At 44.7% G+C, this 15,271-nt stretch overlaps 1 protein-coding gene across 5 annotated transcripts in view; it reads left to right on the plus strand.

The window, feature by feature from the left end:
• Positions 1 to 240: 240 nt before the first annotated feature.
• The window catches only part of KIAA1549L (KIAA1549 like), a 205,950-nt gene continuing 190,919 nt past the window's right edge, over positions 241 to 15,271 (plus strand). For all 5 annotated transcript variants that reach the window (XM_081154353.1, XM_081154354.1, XM_081154355.1 and 2 more), the window contains exon 1: positions 241 to 684. In XM_081154353.1, coding sequence (XP_081010479.1) covers positions 438 to 684 — 247 coding nt within the window. In that variant the 5' untranslated portion in view covers positions 241 to 437. The remainder of the gene's footprint in view (positions 685 to 15,271) is intronic.

Raw genomic sequence — 15,271 nt, forward strand, 5'->3', positions numbered from 1 at the left:
AACCCGAGCCCGCCCGAGCCTGCGGGGCCGGGAGGCCGGAGCGGGCGGTGGGAAGGGCGGGTCGCGAGTGCGCCCCGTCGCCGCCTGCGCGGGCTCCTCGCCGCCTCGCCCCCTCAGCCAGTAGGAGCTGCCCGGGGGAGGGGGCGCGGGCGGCGCCCTTCCCGCCCCGCTGCCCGGCGCGCGGCGGCAGCACCGTGGGAACCCCGGCCCGCTCCCTGCGCGGCTCCATGCGGCCCCGGCCCCTGCGCGGGTGAAGCCGCCTCCCCGAGCCCGCCCGGGCGCCGCAGGACAAGCGAGCAAGTGGAGCCGCCCGGCGCTCCCGCCCTCCGGCGCCCGGGCCATGGCCGCAGATGCCCGGTGAGGACCGGGGCGCCGAAGGCTGGGCTCCCCGGCGCCGTGCGGAGCGAAGCAGCGGCCTGGATGTGTGAAGCGTCCCCATGGCTCGGCAGGAGGCGAAGCCCCCGGGCCCCGGGGAAGCCGGACCGGCGGCGAGGAAGCGCAGGGGCCGGCCCGGGGCGCGCGGGGTCGGCGGGGGAGCCGCGTGCTGCCGGGCGGTGAGAGGCTCCGGGCCGGCGCGGGGGCCCCGGGCCGCCGCCCCCCGGGAAGCCCGGCCGCCGCCGCCGCCGCTGCTGCTGGGACTCCTGCTGCTGGCGGCCCTCCCCGGGCACTGCCGGGCCCACCCGGGTAAGCGCTGCGCGCCGCTTCGCGCCCGGGAGGTCTCTGCAGGGGCCGGGCCGCCGTTCAGGGCCCGCACCTGGCGCGGCGGCGGAGGGAGAGGTCCCGGCAGCGCCGGCGCCGGGTTTCTCCGCCCTGTGCCGCCGCCGCAGCCGGCGGACTGACGGAAGCGTGTCTCCCGGGAAGGCACCGCTGGGCGGGGAAGGAAACAGAGGTGCTCTCGCATCTTCTCTCTGGACAAGTTGCAGGTCCTTCCAGTGGTCCCGCAGGCACGCTTCTTAGATAAAGGCATGGTGTGGGCAGGACGCCGTAGCCGGGCTGTGTTTTAGTAGGACGCGTCTCAGGGTGGGGACGGCCACTATATTTTGGACCCCCTGTTGGGTGTCCACTTTGTTTTAATGGCATGAAATGGCCAGAGTTTTAGGCAATTACCATGTGGGCTTCCCAAATAGCGTTTCCCCATTGCGTTGACAGGAGATGCCTTTTCTTTTGGGATAGAGGTACCTTAGATGATTGCTTGCATGTTACAAAGGGATCCAGGCACTGATCAGGTATATGTGATCCACTGTTTACAGGTTAGTTAATAATTACCCTTGGCTCTCAGACTCCCAAGAATCCTCAGGAAATAGATTTCTGTAATTCCTTAGACGATTTAAAGAAATCCATTGTGACTGTTTGGGGAGGATTATTCTGCTAATGTGCTTGAAAATTTACACTGTGCAGTCAGCAATTGTCTTTGAAATAAGAGTGATTACCACCACGCTTGTAAAGGGCAGGCTTTTGTTTGTGATGAAATTCTGGGCTCTTGGTACATTCTGTTTATCAAGGAATATAGCTCTCACTGCAGCCAATATGATCCTGTAGTTTTGTGGTTTTTAGCAAGGATTAATGTGAATTGCTTTTAACCCCCAGCGTGCCCTTTCCCCCAAATTAGGTTAAATTATGAAGGAGCTCAAACTTTTATATAAGAGGGTTTCTGGTTAGAAATATTTCTTATCTTCAACAGCTTAATTCAAAGCCCATTTTGCTTTGATTCATGTAAAGAGTCACTGACATGAAGTGTCTATGTGTGCAAGTGACTGTCCAGGAATTTTCGGTTGTGATTAATAGTGGTAACGAAGTTTGGTAATCTTTGGTTGTGTGCCTAAGACCTGAGAAAAGCCCCTGATGAATTTTAACCCTCAATTTTTATGCTTCTAGCAGGTTTTCAGTGAGTGAACTTGGTTCATGGTTAAGAGGTAAGTCCTGAGTCAGACACATGTAAATAATTTAGTATTCATTGGCTCAGAAATATACTTTGAATTTTTATTTAAAATGAATCACACCTTTGATAGTTTTGTAAACTGGGAGACATTAACTTTTGGATGTTGTTCGTTTGAGTGCAGATACCAAAAACTGTCCAACTGTCTGTAATATGTGAAATTTGGATGCGTGTATTGTTCCTGTTCAGCCCGATGTGATGATTTCCTCTGGTTTTGAATTTCTGACCCCCCTTCCGGCCTCTCTGTAGGCTGACCTTCTGAACCCCTGTGACATGACTTGGTTCCTCTTTCATACTGTCAGACTCACAGGACTTCCGATCTGTATCTTTTGGTTTTTCTGGGTGTCCTTTTTTGTTTTTCTCTTAGTATGGTGATCATGGGGATCACTAGGAAAAATGCTTAAAGTGATGGTAACAATCATGGAAGTTGATATTGTTCCCCAAAGTCCTGCCTTCCCCCTCCTCCTTGGAGCAACTTGTTGCTTCCTCTGTACTTTTTGGGCGCCCTTGGTGCTGTTACCCCGATGAACAGTTCCCAGTGGTGAAGCTCACCTGTGAATCCAGAGTCGGCTGCTGGGCTGCATGGCTTCCGGTGTGTTCGCTGCTGATTTAGTTGCATGACATGTTTCTCCCTCAGTGGAAGAGGTAAACACTGGGCTTTCTGTCTTGCCTCCTACCTGCTTTTGTCTGTTCTCTGATTTCCACTTGAGACTGCTTCATGACAGAGTGGCGAGGCCTGGACCTAATGCAGGGCATCCCAAGGGGTTCGTGGGAAGAAGCAGTGTCAGGAGGGAGGCAGGAGGAGAATGGATGACACTTTTCTGGGACCTTTGGCTTTCAGCAAACAACCTGGGTTTTGAAATATTTCTGAGGAGTAGCTGCAGGTTGGTGCTGCCTCACAGCAGAGTATGTTGGATGCTGAGTAGCTAAACCTGTGATGTTAGGATCCTGCTGCAGGTGCTAGCTTGCTACATAGTCTTGTCATTTGCATCACTGCTGTTCGTTGTTTTCGAAGCCAAGCCAAGCTAGACATTTGCCTCTGTTGAAAAGTGGGTAAAATTAGATTTGTTTCTGGAAAATGCTGTAGCAGTTTCGTGTCCTGGGCCCTGCAGTATGTTCCCAGCCCACCTCCATCCACTGCACCCCAAGTTCTTTTGCATTACTATTCCTGAGGAACTGGATTCCTTCTGTCCTTTTCTTTTAAGGAAAAGCTGCTGCCTTGAGTGTCCTCCCTCAGACTTGCTCTCCTAACTTCCATCTCCACAGAACCCTTGCTCCCGGGCAGTCACTTCTGTTTGGGATGTGGGAGGTGAGTGTGGGAAAGAAGCTTCTTTATAGCAGCGAGCTCTGACACTCTGTATTTTCCTCTGCCCTCTGCGGCTCCAGGCACAAGGGTAAAGTTCACATATGACTTGCTCGTCTTTTTAACTGCTGATCACCCATTCAGTTCATGTCAGTAAACATCTGTCTGCCCAGAGGTGCAGGTACAGTGCTCATTCCTCTGTGTGACCTTGTTCTCTCTGGGCTTCAGTTCTCTGATCTGCAAAGTTGGGATAATAATAGCTCCAATCTAATTGGGTTATTGTGAGGATTAAATGAGTTAATACATCTAAAGTGTTTAATAAAACAGTGCTGGTACAGAGTAAATTCTCAGCGAATACTAGTGTTCTTCTGAAATTGACCAAACAGTTACTGTGCCCGTGTGCTGTGCTGGGGCAGGGGACACAGAGGTGAGTAAGGTTGTGGCAGTTCATAGAAGCCCCTCATGAAGAGGGTGATATGTGCCCTTGGACTCTGATATATGTGATCAGGTCTAATAAAATGAGAGAGCAGTTAATTCTGGAAGAGCGGGGGATTTGAAGGATGCGTAGGTGTTGGCAGGATTGATGGTAACATTTCAGACAGAGGAATAGTAAGGGGCTAATTGTGGCCAGAACACAGGTTGCTAAAGGGAGGAGTGCCCGGGACACTTTGACTGTCGTGGGGCTTTCCCAAGCCCTCCTCTCAGGCCACTCTACCCTCTTGGCTTTCCCCTGAAGGGTCCTCTGCATCTCCTACCAACTTCTAAGTTCCTGATTTATCTTTGTTTTCTTCTTGCCTGTTACAATGCCCAGCACAGAGTAGACACTTATTACATTTTCAGCTTTCTTTCACTCCTGTTCCCTCTTTTTGGCTGAGTCTGTTAAATGTTATAATAATTATGTCATTTAAGTAATCCACAGTAAGTTGTGAATAACTGCGTTATTTGGGGAATATATATATGCATTTTGAAAGAAGGATTTGCTGATACCAGGGAATCTCTAGCTTAGCACAGTGTATAGGGGAGATAGTTTTGACTTGGGATGTCTTTCTTGCCCCTCTCCAACCTTGCTCACACCATCAGCTGGGAGTCCCACTTGAAACAGGTGCACAGTGCATTTGTTCATTCATTTATTCATTCCATATATCTTGAGTACCTCAGCTTTCTGAGGTTAGAATAATGAATGAAAATAAGCTCACATTCTCATGGGACTTAGGAACTAGCTCAGTGCTTTCCAGACTTTACTGTGCATGTAAATCACTGGAAGATCCTCTTAACACGCTGATGCTGACTCAGTAGGTCTGGAATCAGGCCTGAGGTTCTGCATTTCTAAAAAGCTTGGGGTGATGATGTCCACGGTTCATTGACCCCACTTTGAGTAGCAAGTGACAATTAGCAAATAAATGTTGGTTAGATGGCGGTAGGAAAAAAGTCTTTAGTGCAGTGGGTTCAAGAGAGAAAGGAAGAAGATAAGTCAGAGACAGAAAAACCCAAACCGTAAAGTCTTATCTACCAAGGAAAGCAGAGTAATGGGGGAGGTGGGTCAGGAAAGGGGTAAGATGGGACATAATTACATTATGTACTTTCTCACTTTTCAACATTAACGACGTACATGAAGAGTGTTTGATTTGTTAGTGTGTTTTTTCCAGATGTAGACAAGCCAGCAAAATATCCTTGCACTTTTTACTCTCAATATTAATGACTAGTACTTCGAAATATTTGCAAGATGTCCCAAACCTTGCTTCCCTTTCCTTCCCCATCCCACACACAAAGTACAGAAACACCATACTTTTAATACTGACATCAGACAGAAGTCAGATATCCCCTTCTTGCCCCACATCCCTCCTTAAAATGGAACATCACTGTGGAAACTTAGAGAAACTGAAATTCTGATGACAACCAGAGCACTTCTCAGCTTACTTATGTCAAGTCTTAAATTACTAGAATATGATCTGAGAATATTCAGAATGAATGTGCACGCTTCCTTTTTTCATCTTCATTAACCTTCAAACCCTTATTGTGATTTTCCTCCTTTTTTTCTTTCTTTTTTTTTTTTTTAAAAACAAACATCTCTACTCTTCTAGACAAAAGTGAATAGTTGGAATGACCCTAAAACATTTTCGTTGCTTGACAACATATTACAGGGGATTTCTAAACACACAGAGGGACACATTATTCTAGGTCACGGGATGACTGACTTGGACGGTGACTTTCTTTGGGGACTCCAGGACCAAAGGAACAGCTAGTAATCTGAGTATTGTAAATGTCAGTTATTGTAGCTGGTGGGAAGGTGGCAAAGGACTCCTACTTATCTGACAATATTTATCAAGCACCTGGCATATGCCAGGCCAAACTTTTTATTAGATACTGGAGGTTTAGTGGAGAACCAGCCAGGCTCAACCCCTTCCCTCGAGTGGCCTGTAGCCCAGGACAGGAAGCCTTTACTCATTGGGTGGAGCAGCAGATCTGTAACCACCTCTGTGAATTCCTGAGCTTGGGAATGTAGCAAGACAAAAGGTACTTGCCTCGTCCAAAGAGGCTGTGGCCACTCAGCTGCAGCCTTCTGAGGGAGTGGGGCTCAGGGTTACAACATTCTTACTTCTTAAGAAAGGCGGGATCTTTGTTTAAAATCTTGTTTTCAAACTACACCAACTAATTCAGGGTTTTGAAATGTGATACTCTACAAAGAGAACATGCCCAGGAGCCACCAGTTTTTCCTTTTTTAAAGTAAAGTTTATTAAGGTATAATTTACATACAGTAAAATTCACCCTTTTTAGGTGTACTGCATGCTGAGTTTTGACAGAAGTGTACAGTCGTGGATCCACCACCGCAATCCAGATTTAGAACATTTCTATCACCTCCTGCCCCTTTCTCTAGTTCAGTTTCTTAACCTTGGCACTGTTGACTTTGGGGCCAGATAATTCTTCATTGTTGGGGACTGTTCTATGCATCGTAGGATGGTTAGTTAGCATGCCTGATCTCTGCCCAGTAGATGTGAGTAGCTCCTCCCTACCCCAGTTGTAACAACCAGAATGTCTCTAGATACTGCTAAATGTCACCTGGGGGGTAAAACTGCTCCTGGTTGAGTTCTGCTGCTTTAGCTTTATAGTAAGTCTTGATATCAGGTAGTGTGAATCTTCTTCCTTTCTTCATTTTAAAAATCCTTTTGAATATTCTAGGTCTTAATGCTTTTCCATATAGATCTTAGCATCTCATTGTCAGCCTCTATAAAAAAGCTTGCTGGAATTTTGATTGGAATTTTATTGAATCTAGCTCAGTTGGAGAAGATTGATATCTTAACAATATTAAACATTTTGATCCATGAATGTATTGTTCTCTGTTTATTTAAGTATTCTTTCTTTTCTTTCATCAGTGTTATATAGTTTTCAGCATATGTGAAGCTTTGAGAAATTTTAGGAAAGTCTAAAGCATGAGCCAAGACAGGCCATTTGTATGGAAGAGCCACTGCAAAAAGGTTTGGGTGGGCCTGCAGATTGGGTGGGTGGGGTTTCAGGGAATCATCAAGGTGGGGTGTACAGTGTTAGACAGGTTGATGGTGCCTGCCTGTCGGGTCTGTTGGGGGATGGCTCAGAAAAGGAACAGTGGCCTCTGCCAGCACTTCTGTCTGGAAGAAATCGGCCTCTCCAACTCTTGCCCCAAAGCCAGAAAAGTCAGTTCCTCCCCATATGTCCCTGGTACCTTTTGAACTGCTGCCCCAATACTGGACTTCAGAGAGAGTGCGTCTGAGTAAGTCCATGTGCGGGCTTTTTAAGAGGAAGAGCCTGTGACCCCAGCAGCCCTCTGTCTCACTCAGCCACAATCCCCACTGGTTTTTACAGCCAGAAGTTATGGGGACTTCTCTTCCTGGCACTGGAAGCCTGGGCTGGGATTCCTGGGCCTTGCTCCTCAGGGGGGACCTCTACTGTAGCTGAGATATCCATCCCAGTTTTTAACTGCCACATGTGGGTGTGGGACCAGCCTGTTCCAGGTTACCCGCCCTCCTACCAGTCTCGATGTGGCTTCTTCTGTATATCCTTAGTTATCGGACTTCTGCTCAGCTGGATTTCATGTGGTTCTGAATAACGGTTGTTCTGTAGTTTAGTTGTAATTTTGATGGGATTGTGGGAGGATATGAGTACTGCATTTACCTAACTGCTGTCTTGACTGGATGGGTTTTATTTTTTATTTTTTTATCCTAACCCAAGGAGTGAGGATAGTTTTTCCAGAGAGAGTGGGAGGAGGAGGGGGAGAGAGAGAGGAGAGAGAGAGAAACATCAATGCGACAGAGACACATGGATTGGTTGCCTCCCACACACGCCCCAATTGGGGGGAGGGGGGGATCAGACCAGCAACCCAAGTGCGTGCCCTTGACTGGAATTGAACCTGCGACACTCTGGTGTGCAGGCTGATGCCAGGGCTTGACTGGGCTAGTTTTGTTTTTCTGTAGACACCGTGTATCAGTTGAGGAAATTCTCCTCTTTATCTAGTCTGCTGTGAGTTTTTATCATGAATGGGTATTGAATTTTGTCAAATGCTGTCTCTCTTGAAATCATCACAAGGTTTTTCTTTTTGTCTATAAAAAGATATTAGTTGATTTTACAGTGTTGAACCAACCTTGTATTCCTGGGATAAATTTCCACTTAGTCGTGATGTATGTTCCAGCTGGGTCCAATTTTCTCATCTTTTTGTTAGGAATTTTTAACATCTTATGTTCATGAAGGATATTGGTCTGTAGCTTTGTTTTTTCTGCAGTGTTTTCTAATAATGGTGATGCTGTTCTAAAAAATAGTGGGAATGCTTTCTCTTCTGTTTCATGGAAGTGTTTCTGTAGAATTAGTATTATTTCTCCCTTGAGGCCTGTGGTTTTATAGATGAGATTGAAGATTGCTCAAGGATTTCTTTAGTAAAATAAACAGTATCAGGTACCTCTAGTACATTTCCTCATTCTCAGGGTTGCCAGTGGTTACTTCCTAGACATTATGACAGAAGGCTGGTTTCAGATGTAGAGAATGGCTTGGATGAGGGGAAATCACCTTGGATACATTCAGGAAACAGGTCTCCCCTGGCTGACTATTGTCTGTCAAGTCACTTCACTTTTCAGGGTCTTAGTTTTCTCATTTGTGCATCAGAGCTTCAGGATCTCTCCCTCCCCCCATTTCTCTGGCTGTGTGTTTATGAGTTCTAAGCAGATGTTTTGGTGGGTTAGACCAGCTGCATTTTTTACCTCTTCCTACATTAATTGCAAGCCCAGGCAAGGATCCTCATTCTGAAAAGGGAATAGTTTTCCCATATTTTGCTGACATAGTTCCAACTTGAAGCACATGTAAATATTGGCTTATGTTTAATCTTCATTGGCTTTTTAAAAATTGTAAAAGTAATATATACTTTACTAAAATCAAATACTACACAGTATATGCAGTAAAATGCAAAAGGCCCTCTTGGCTTTCTACTAGAGTTGTGCTGTCAAGCACATAGGATGGGTCCTTCTAGACCTTTTTTTCATACAAATATTTATATACATATCTTCACTCAATTTTTTTTAAGAGATAAAGGCTACTATATTTAGTACCTTGCTTTTTTCACTTAACACTGTATTATGTCCCCCTTTCCATGCTAACTATATTTTGTTATAAGAGAATCTGAACTTCTCCCTGAATCATAAAAAAGCCTTTCTTATATAAGAAAATAGTTTTAAAACCACAGATTGTATTCAAACCTACAGAGTTAAAATATCTCCTTTGACCATCCCTCTTCTCTTCTCTACTCTTGGGCTTCCTTCCCTGGGAAATACTCCTACAGATGTTTAAGGAAAATCATGGACCCTTTTATTTTTATTACTTATTTATTTTAAATATATCTTTATTGATTTCAGAGAGAGGAAGGGAAAGGGAGAGAGATAGAAACATCAATGATGAGAGGGTCATTGATCAGTTGCTTCCTGCACGCCCCCGACTGGGGATCAAGCCCACAACCTGGGCATGTGCCCTGACCAGGAATCAAACTACAGTCTCCTTGATTATAGGTCGATGCTCAACTGCTGAGCCACGCTGGCCAGGCTCATGGACCCTTTTAAACACCAGCCAGAATGGGGGTAAACACTATATTTAAACCAACTGATGTAGATGTAAATAAGGCCAAGGAGCTGCCTCAAGCATTTAGCCCAAGGTCACTGCTGCACCTGCCATCTGTCTACAGAGGCAAGACTTTGCTTAATGCATCCTAACCGCGAGCGGGGAATTTGATTTTGATTTATATATGTTAAATCTATTCTTAGATTTAAAATCTCCTGATGTCAGAAACACAAAATGGCTTTGGAATTTATGCAGTACCAGTAAATAGGAAGGTCTCGAATATTTCTAACTTCGCTCTTTTGATGTGAAGTATGGAATTAAGTGTCAGAGTGAAACCAGGACTCCCAGACCTACCCCTCTGCCTCTGTCCTTGCTAATCAATGCTGCTCCTCCATCACTTATCTTTCTATTTGCCAAATGTCAAAGAGTGAACCAAGGAAGGCTGAAGAAAGCTCTGAAGTCTGAGAAGAAAATGCATTGAAATTAATAGCACAGCTTATAAGTCCTTGTCGGAAAGAGCTGTGTGCAAAAATATCTCCAAACCTACAGACGTCATTATCAAATAATGAGCCTTTGTTTTGAACAGAATAGGAAGATCTGGATTGTGAGCATTATTTTGAGTATAATTAAACTGGATGGAAGTATATTAAAAAATCAGCAGCATAGAGCTGTCTTTGGCAGTTTCCTGTTATCATCTTATTAACACTGGAAGTGACTACACAAATCAACCTGGTGAATCCTACAAAAACGAAACCTTTTTTCCAGTGGGGTGGAGAATTTCTTATCTCTAGTCCAGCAATAAAAATGACATTTTAAATAAGTGTTTTTCCATTCTTAGGGCTAATGTAATAGGGTTACTTTTCCCTACAGTGATACTAGGCCCCAGAGTTTGCCATAGCACTTCATAGTAGTTGCAGTTTTCACTCTTTTTTCTTACTTGAATCTCAGTTCACTCATGAGAGAGGGCTGAGGAAGTAATTTGCTAAAGGTCACACAGTGGTCCAGGGATTTTCACATTATTCTTTGATTCAGGGGACAGATTACCTAACTACTCAAGTAAAACTAGCTCAAGTGTGGAGCCTGAGGCCACAGGGGAATCGCAGGTGACATATTCAGTATAGGAATGAAATATAACTGGCCATGTGGACACTCTAATTAATTGATAGAAATGGCTAACATTTTTGAGCATTTACTACTTGTGTCAGCTCATTGGATTTTCACGACAACCCTATGAAGTAGGTTCAGTTACAATCCCCATGTTTCAGATGAGGTAACTGAGGCACAGAGTAATTTAACAGTCACTCACCCTGTGTCTCACAGTTAAGTGTCAGAGGTGGCATTTGACCCCAGGCAGGTTGATTCCACAGTCCTCAACCTGCTTCAACACTAAGAGGCTGGGGTTACTTACTGACTGTGTGTGTCACGGACCTGGTGGCCTCTTGCCTCTCCGTTTTTCTGCAGGCTGGGTCCCTCCTTCTGCCTCTTTCTTCAGACTGGCTTTCTCTGCTTACCTGTAACTTCTTGGTTCCCCCATAACTAGACCTTATGTGGGGCTTTTGCTCACTGTGGTGCTCACAGCAGCCAGAGTTGGCAAGACTTTTCAGTTTATGTGCCCACCACCCCACCATCCAGTTTTGGCTCAGTCCCAGTTCTGTATTTCCCAGGAGGGAAGATCAGGCTGCCAGTGTGGCCACAGAGTTGGGAAGAGATGTGCAGCGTTGGCTCAGCGCCGATACGATCCTGTCCATGTATGGACTGGATGCAAGGCAGCTGACGCAGTAATTGCAGGATGTCCTCAAGGAGTTTGAATTTTAGGCTTATGAGGCCAGCCAACCAGGTGCATTAATAACTAGCTGAAAGGGAGTAAGATGTCAGGGAAGAGTGGGTGGAGGTTGGGCACAAGCAGCCTGGAAGAGCTTGAGGTGTGTTCTCCTGAGTGTGCAATCTAGTGGACACATAGAGATGCTTTCTAAAGCATTGCAATTTCCTTTGCCTGTAAGGTCTCACTTGTGACACATAATTAGCCCTTTCAACAATTTTAAGATCAGACCTCATTTTCTGGAGGGGCATCACTTTTGTTGTCCAACACTGAAAGGTGTAATTTTTTTCTTGCTTCCAGACGTCACCACCTCCTTCTCATTTGGTCTTGTCATTTTTTTCCACCTTACAAACCTAGAGGTGCGATGTCCACATGGTCGCCTGTTAGACCTCTTTCAGTTGAATATACACTATTTGTCTTGATTGGAGGCTTTTATTTATGATCACAAGGCCACCCTCAGTTCATGTAATTATGCTAAAAGCCAAGACAGCCTCCTGACTACCACCTCTGCCAGCATGTCAGACGTCTTCACAGATCTCAAGGCCCAACTAGTTGGTTCTTTTTTTTTTGCACATCTGGGAAGGGGACTGAGAGTCTTGGCTTTAGTGTGTTGCTGACAGTTCTGCCGATGTTCCCCATCTTCTGCCTGATGTGACTGTGTCACCAACCCTGGCCAGTTCACATGAAGGGTGGTGTTCGCCACTGGGAGACCAAGTGAGGGAGTGTTGACAGTGTAGCTCTCTCCTTAGACATGGAGTTCCAAGTGTCCTCCTGATGGAAGGTCAGTGTCTTTCCCTATAAAATTAGCACAATTAATTTATTCTTTTAATTTCCCTGGGGATGTAGCAAGAGAAGAATTGTACAAGATTCTTCTTTTATGTTTCATTGGAGATTTGTCCTAGTTTGTGGATCTGTTGACTTCTGAATGAGAGGACTAACATTTACAGAGCTACTACTGTGGATTAAGAGTTCAGGGGTCATAACCCAGAGGGGTGACTTCTGTCCACAGATGTGTTTTTGAAAATTAGATACTTGTCAAACAGAAATAAAAATCATTTAAAAATCAGGAACTTTCCCATAAAAATTAAGATTTCCACATTCTCTTGAAACAATCAGAAGTTTGACCACACTGGGTCACTTCAGTCATGTGTTGGCTGAGGTGGGTTTACTGTGGTAACAGTCTAACTCCCAAAATCTACAATGGCTCAAAGCCATAGGATTTTATTCTCGTTCATATAAAGACTAGATGAATGTTCCTGATTGGTGGGGAGCTCTCTGCCAAGAGGTGATTCAGGGACCCAGGATCCTTTCTTTGTGGTTTTGCCATCCTCAGTCTGTGACTTCCAAGGCTGCTGTGCTTGTTTGCATCCAGCAGATGGAAGGGGAAAGAGAAAGGGGAACAGGTCCGAAGGACTATGCGTCAGTCTGGCCACATTCTGTGGTTAACGTGGCTCTGTCACTTGGCCACATCTACCTGCAGAGAGACTGAGAAACGTGGAGTGAGGACAGGTTTGGAGAATAGCCAGCTGGTATCTGACAGAACTCATTTATTTTTACCTGTGTGGCTCTTTTAGGCATCTGAGTTTGCAATCCCTGGTTTAACAGCAACGGGTCTTGGAGATAAGGAAACCTGGGTTCAAATCACTGTAATGTCATTTCCAGCAGGACAGGAACTTAATCTCTTTTGGTCATTGCTATATACTCAGTGCCTGGCATGCAGTAGGTATTCCATAAGCCTTTGTTGATTATATAATGAATCCCCTTCTGCCCTGGGCAACAATAAAAGCTACCATTTACTTAGTGCTTATTATGTACTTAATTCTTTTACTACAGTGATTTTCAACTGATGTGTTCCTTCAGCTCCAGTTAGTGTTTATCACATCCTGAGATTTTTTGGGGGGCAGACAGGGGAGAAAGAGGGAAGAGAACGTTTCTATATTCTAAATTTTATTGGCTTATTATTATGAAGCCAAAGAACAGCTAGAAAACAACTCAAACGTCTTTACCTTTACAGGATTTTATACTTTTTAAACCCAAGGGTTGCAGAAGATGCAGTTTTTATCTTCTGCTAGTTTTTTTTCTGTTCAGGTGAGATAAAATCCTCACAAGTCACCAAGCTTACCTGGTGGTTGAGACTCCAGGCAGTGAGCTGGCCATCTGGTGAAATGGATATCACCTCCTACAAATAGGCATCTCCCACGGTGGAATGCCATCCCGAGGGTCATCGTCTGAATCCCCCTGGGTCTGTCCACTGCCCACTGGCCATCTGTTCTCCTTGACCCCAGGGTTTATTTTGGCTTTGCATGCTGATGGATGAGATCTCTTCTGAGTCACCTGAATCCACCTTGATCTTATGATTTGTTTTTAAATCTCTTCTTAAACCTTGGAAATGGTTCCAGATTGTACTCACTGAGTTTTGGGAATTCAGAATGACAAAGATGAAGAGGGAAGAAGGCTGTGGCCATGTTTTGGTCACAGGATGTGACACTCCTGCTTCTTTTTGTTGTGGCTCATCTGCCTGTGGGATCAGCTTTTGGGCTCGTAATATCATAAAGCCAGCCCTTGCTGGAGAGAGGTAATTTCACCCATGCTGATAGGAGACTGACTTTTGATTCCTCACTAGTTAGTTGCTTATCTCAAGCCATCACAAAGAAGGATGTTAAACAATCTGCTCTGAACTTAGTATTAATTAACAGAAAAAAGAGTTTCTATTATTTTGACAATAGTGTCATATGTTTCAACAGTAATTTTGACAGTCTTGTTAGTTTCTAGCCTTTCAGGTTCGCCACATCTTTAAGAGTCAGTGATATTTGCAAATTTATAGAAATCAACCAATCAAATATGTACTCAACATGCACAATGAGCTAAGTAAGGCCAGTGCTAGGTGAGGTTTCCAAAGTGGTACCGAGAGTTCTTTTAAGGAAAATACACAAGGTCATGATTGCATGAAAATAGCTAATTGAATATGGAAGGTAAGGTATCCAGGTGCAAAATAAGTGGTATAGAGAATAAATGTTAAAAGAATTTATCTCATTTTTATTCCTCATAGACTGGGCTGTCAAATTCAGTATCTCTTTTACTCCGGGTTTCAATTGGAATGGACTAGTGGGTCCCCAATGCTGAGAACTTGGCTGAAAGGCAGCAATTGCTGAGTGTCTGTGATCTTGTCTAAGAGGGTGCTGAAGGTCCTCAGGGAACTTCTGAATTGTTGATTTTTACCAGAGCAAGTCTTAGAGAATCATGGAGCAGCAACAGAATCTTTAAAAGTGTAATTGGCATTTTGCTCCTAAAATATATTCTTACCACAACACATGGTGGAAATTGTGGAATAAAATTTTCCTTAAACTGTTCTTAGCTGAATTGCCTGAAACTGTAGACTGTCTTCACTGGACAACTCTGTGTCATGTAAGTTACATGAAAGTAGTAGTTTCCATTTATTCTGTCATGTTCCTGACACTGTGCTGGGTGCCTGATGCGCTTATTATGGCATTTAATCTGCACAGCCACTTTATGAGACGTGACTATAATTATTTCCATTTCACAGATGGGGAAGCTGAGGCTTAGAGAGGTGATGTAATTTGCCCAGGACCACACAGCATAATGATGTTGGGTTTGTCTCTCTGAACCCAAGGCTGTGCTCTGCCCACTGTTATGTTAATTGCTATGCATGATTTTACCTACTCCTTTCTGCCCAGCAAGCCACATCCCAGGTCTGCAGATTCCGTAAAACAGTTTTACCTGATAGGCACATATTGTATGCTTTCCAGAAGCCTTTTTTACAACTGCTATTTCCTAGTATGATCTGATCACAAAGGGGGTATTAGCATGGCTGTGGCCACAAGGATATCCATGTTCGGGTCTCCTCTTTTCAGATTTGAGATGCATACCAAATGACATTTATTTCCAAACTCTTATTGTTGGGGATAATGAGAGTTGAATAGATTATGTTTTGACACCCACAGTGTTTGAAATTCAAGTACCCTGGCAAGAATTCTTAACATTTTATTGAATTCTTCAAAACTCACACACAGGGAGTGAACCAGTTGTGCTTTTGGTCTTGTTTCAGCCCTTTAAAAATGCATAGGCCTGAGTCACACTGTGGCTGCATCTAAATAACATTAAATGCCATGGGATATGGTTCTGA

This window comes from Miniopterus schreibersii (assembly GCF_964146895.1).
Source record: "Miniopterus schreibersii genome assembly, chromosome: 12".
Taxonomy (NCBI): domain Eukaryota; kingdom Metazoa; phylum Chordata; class Mammalia; order Chiroptera; family Miniopteridae; genus Miniopterus; species Miniopterus schreibersii.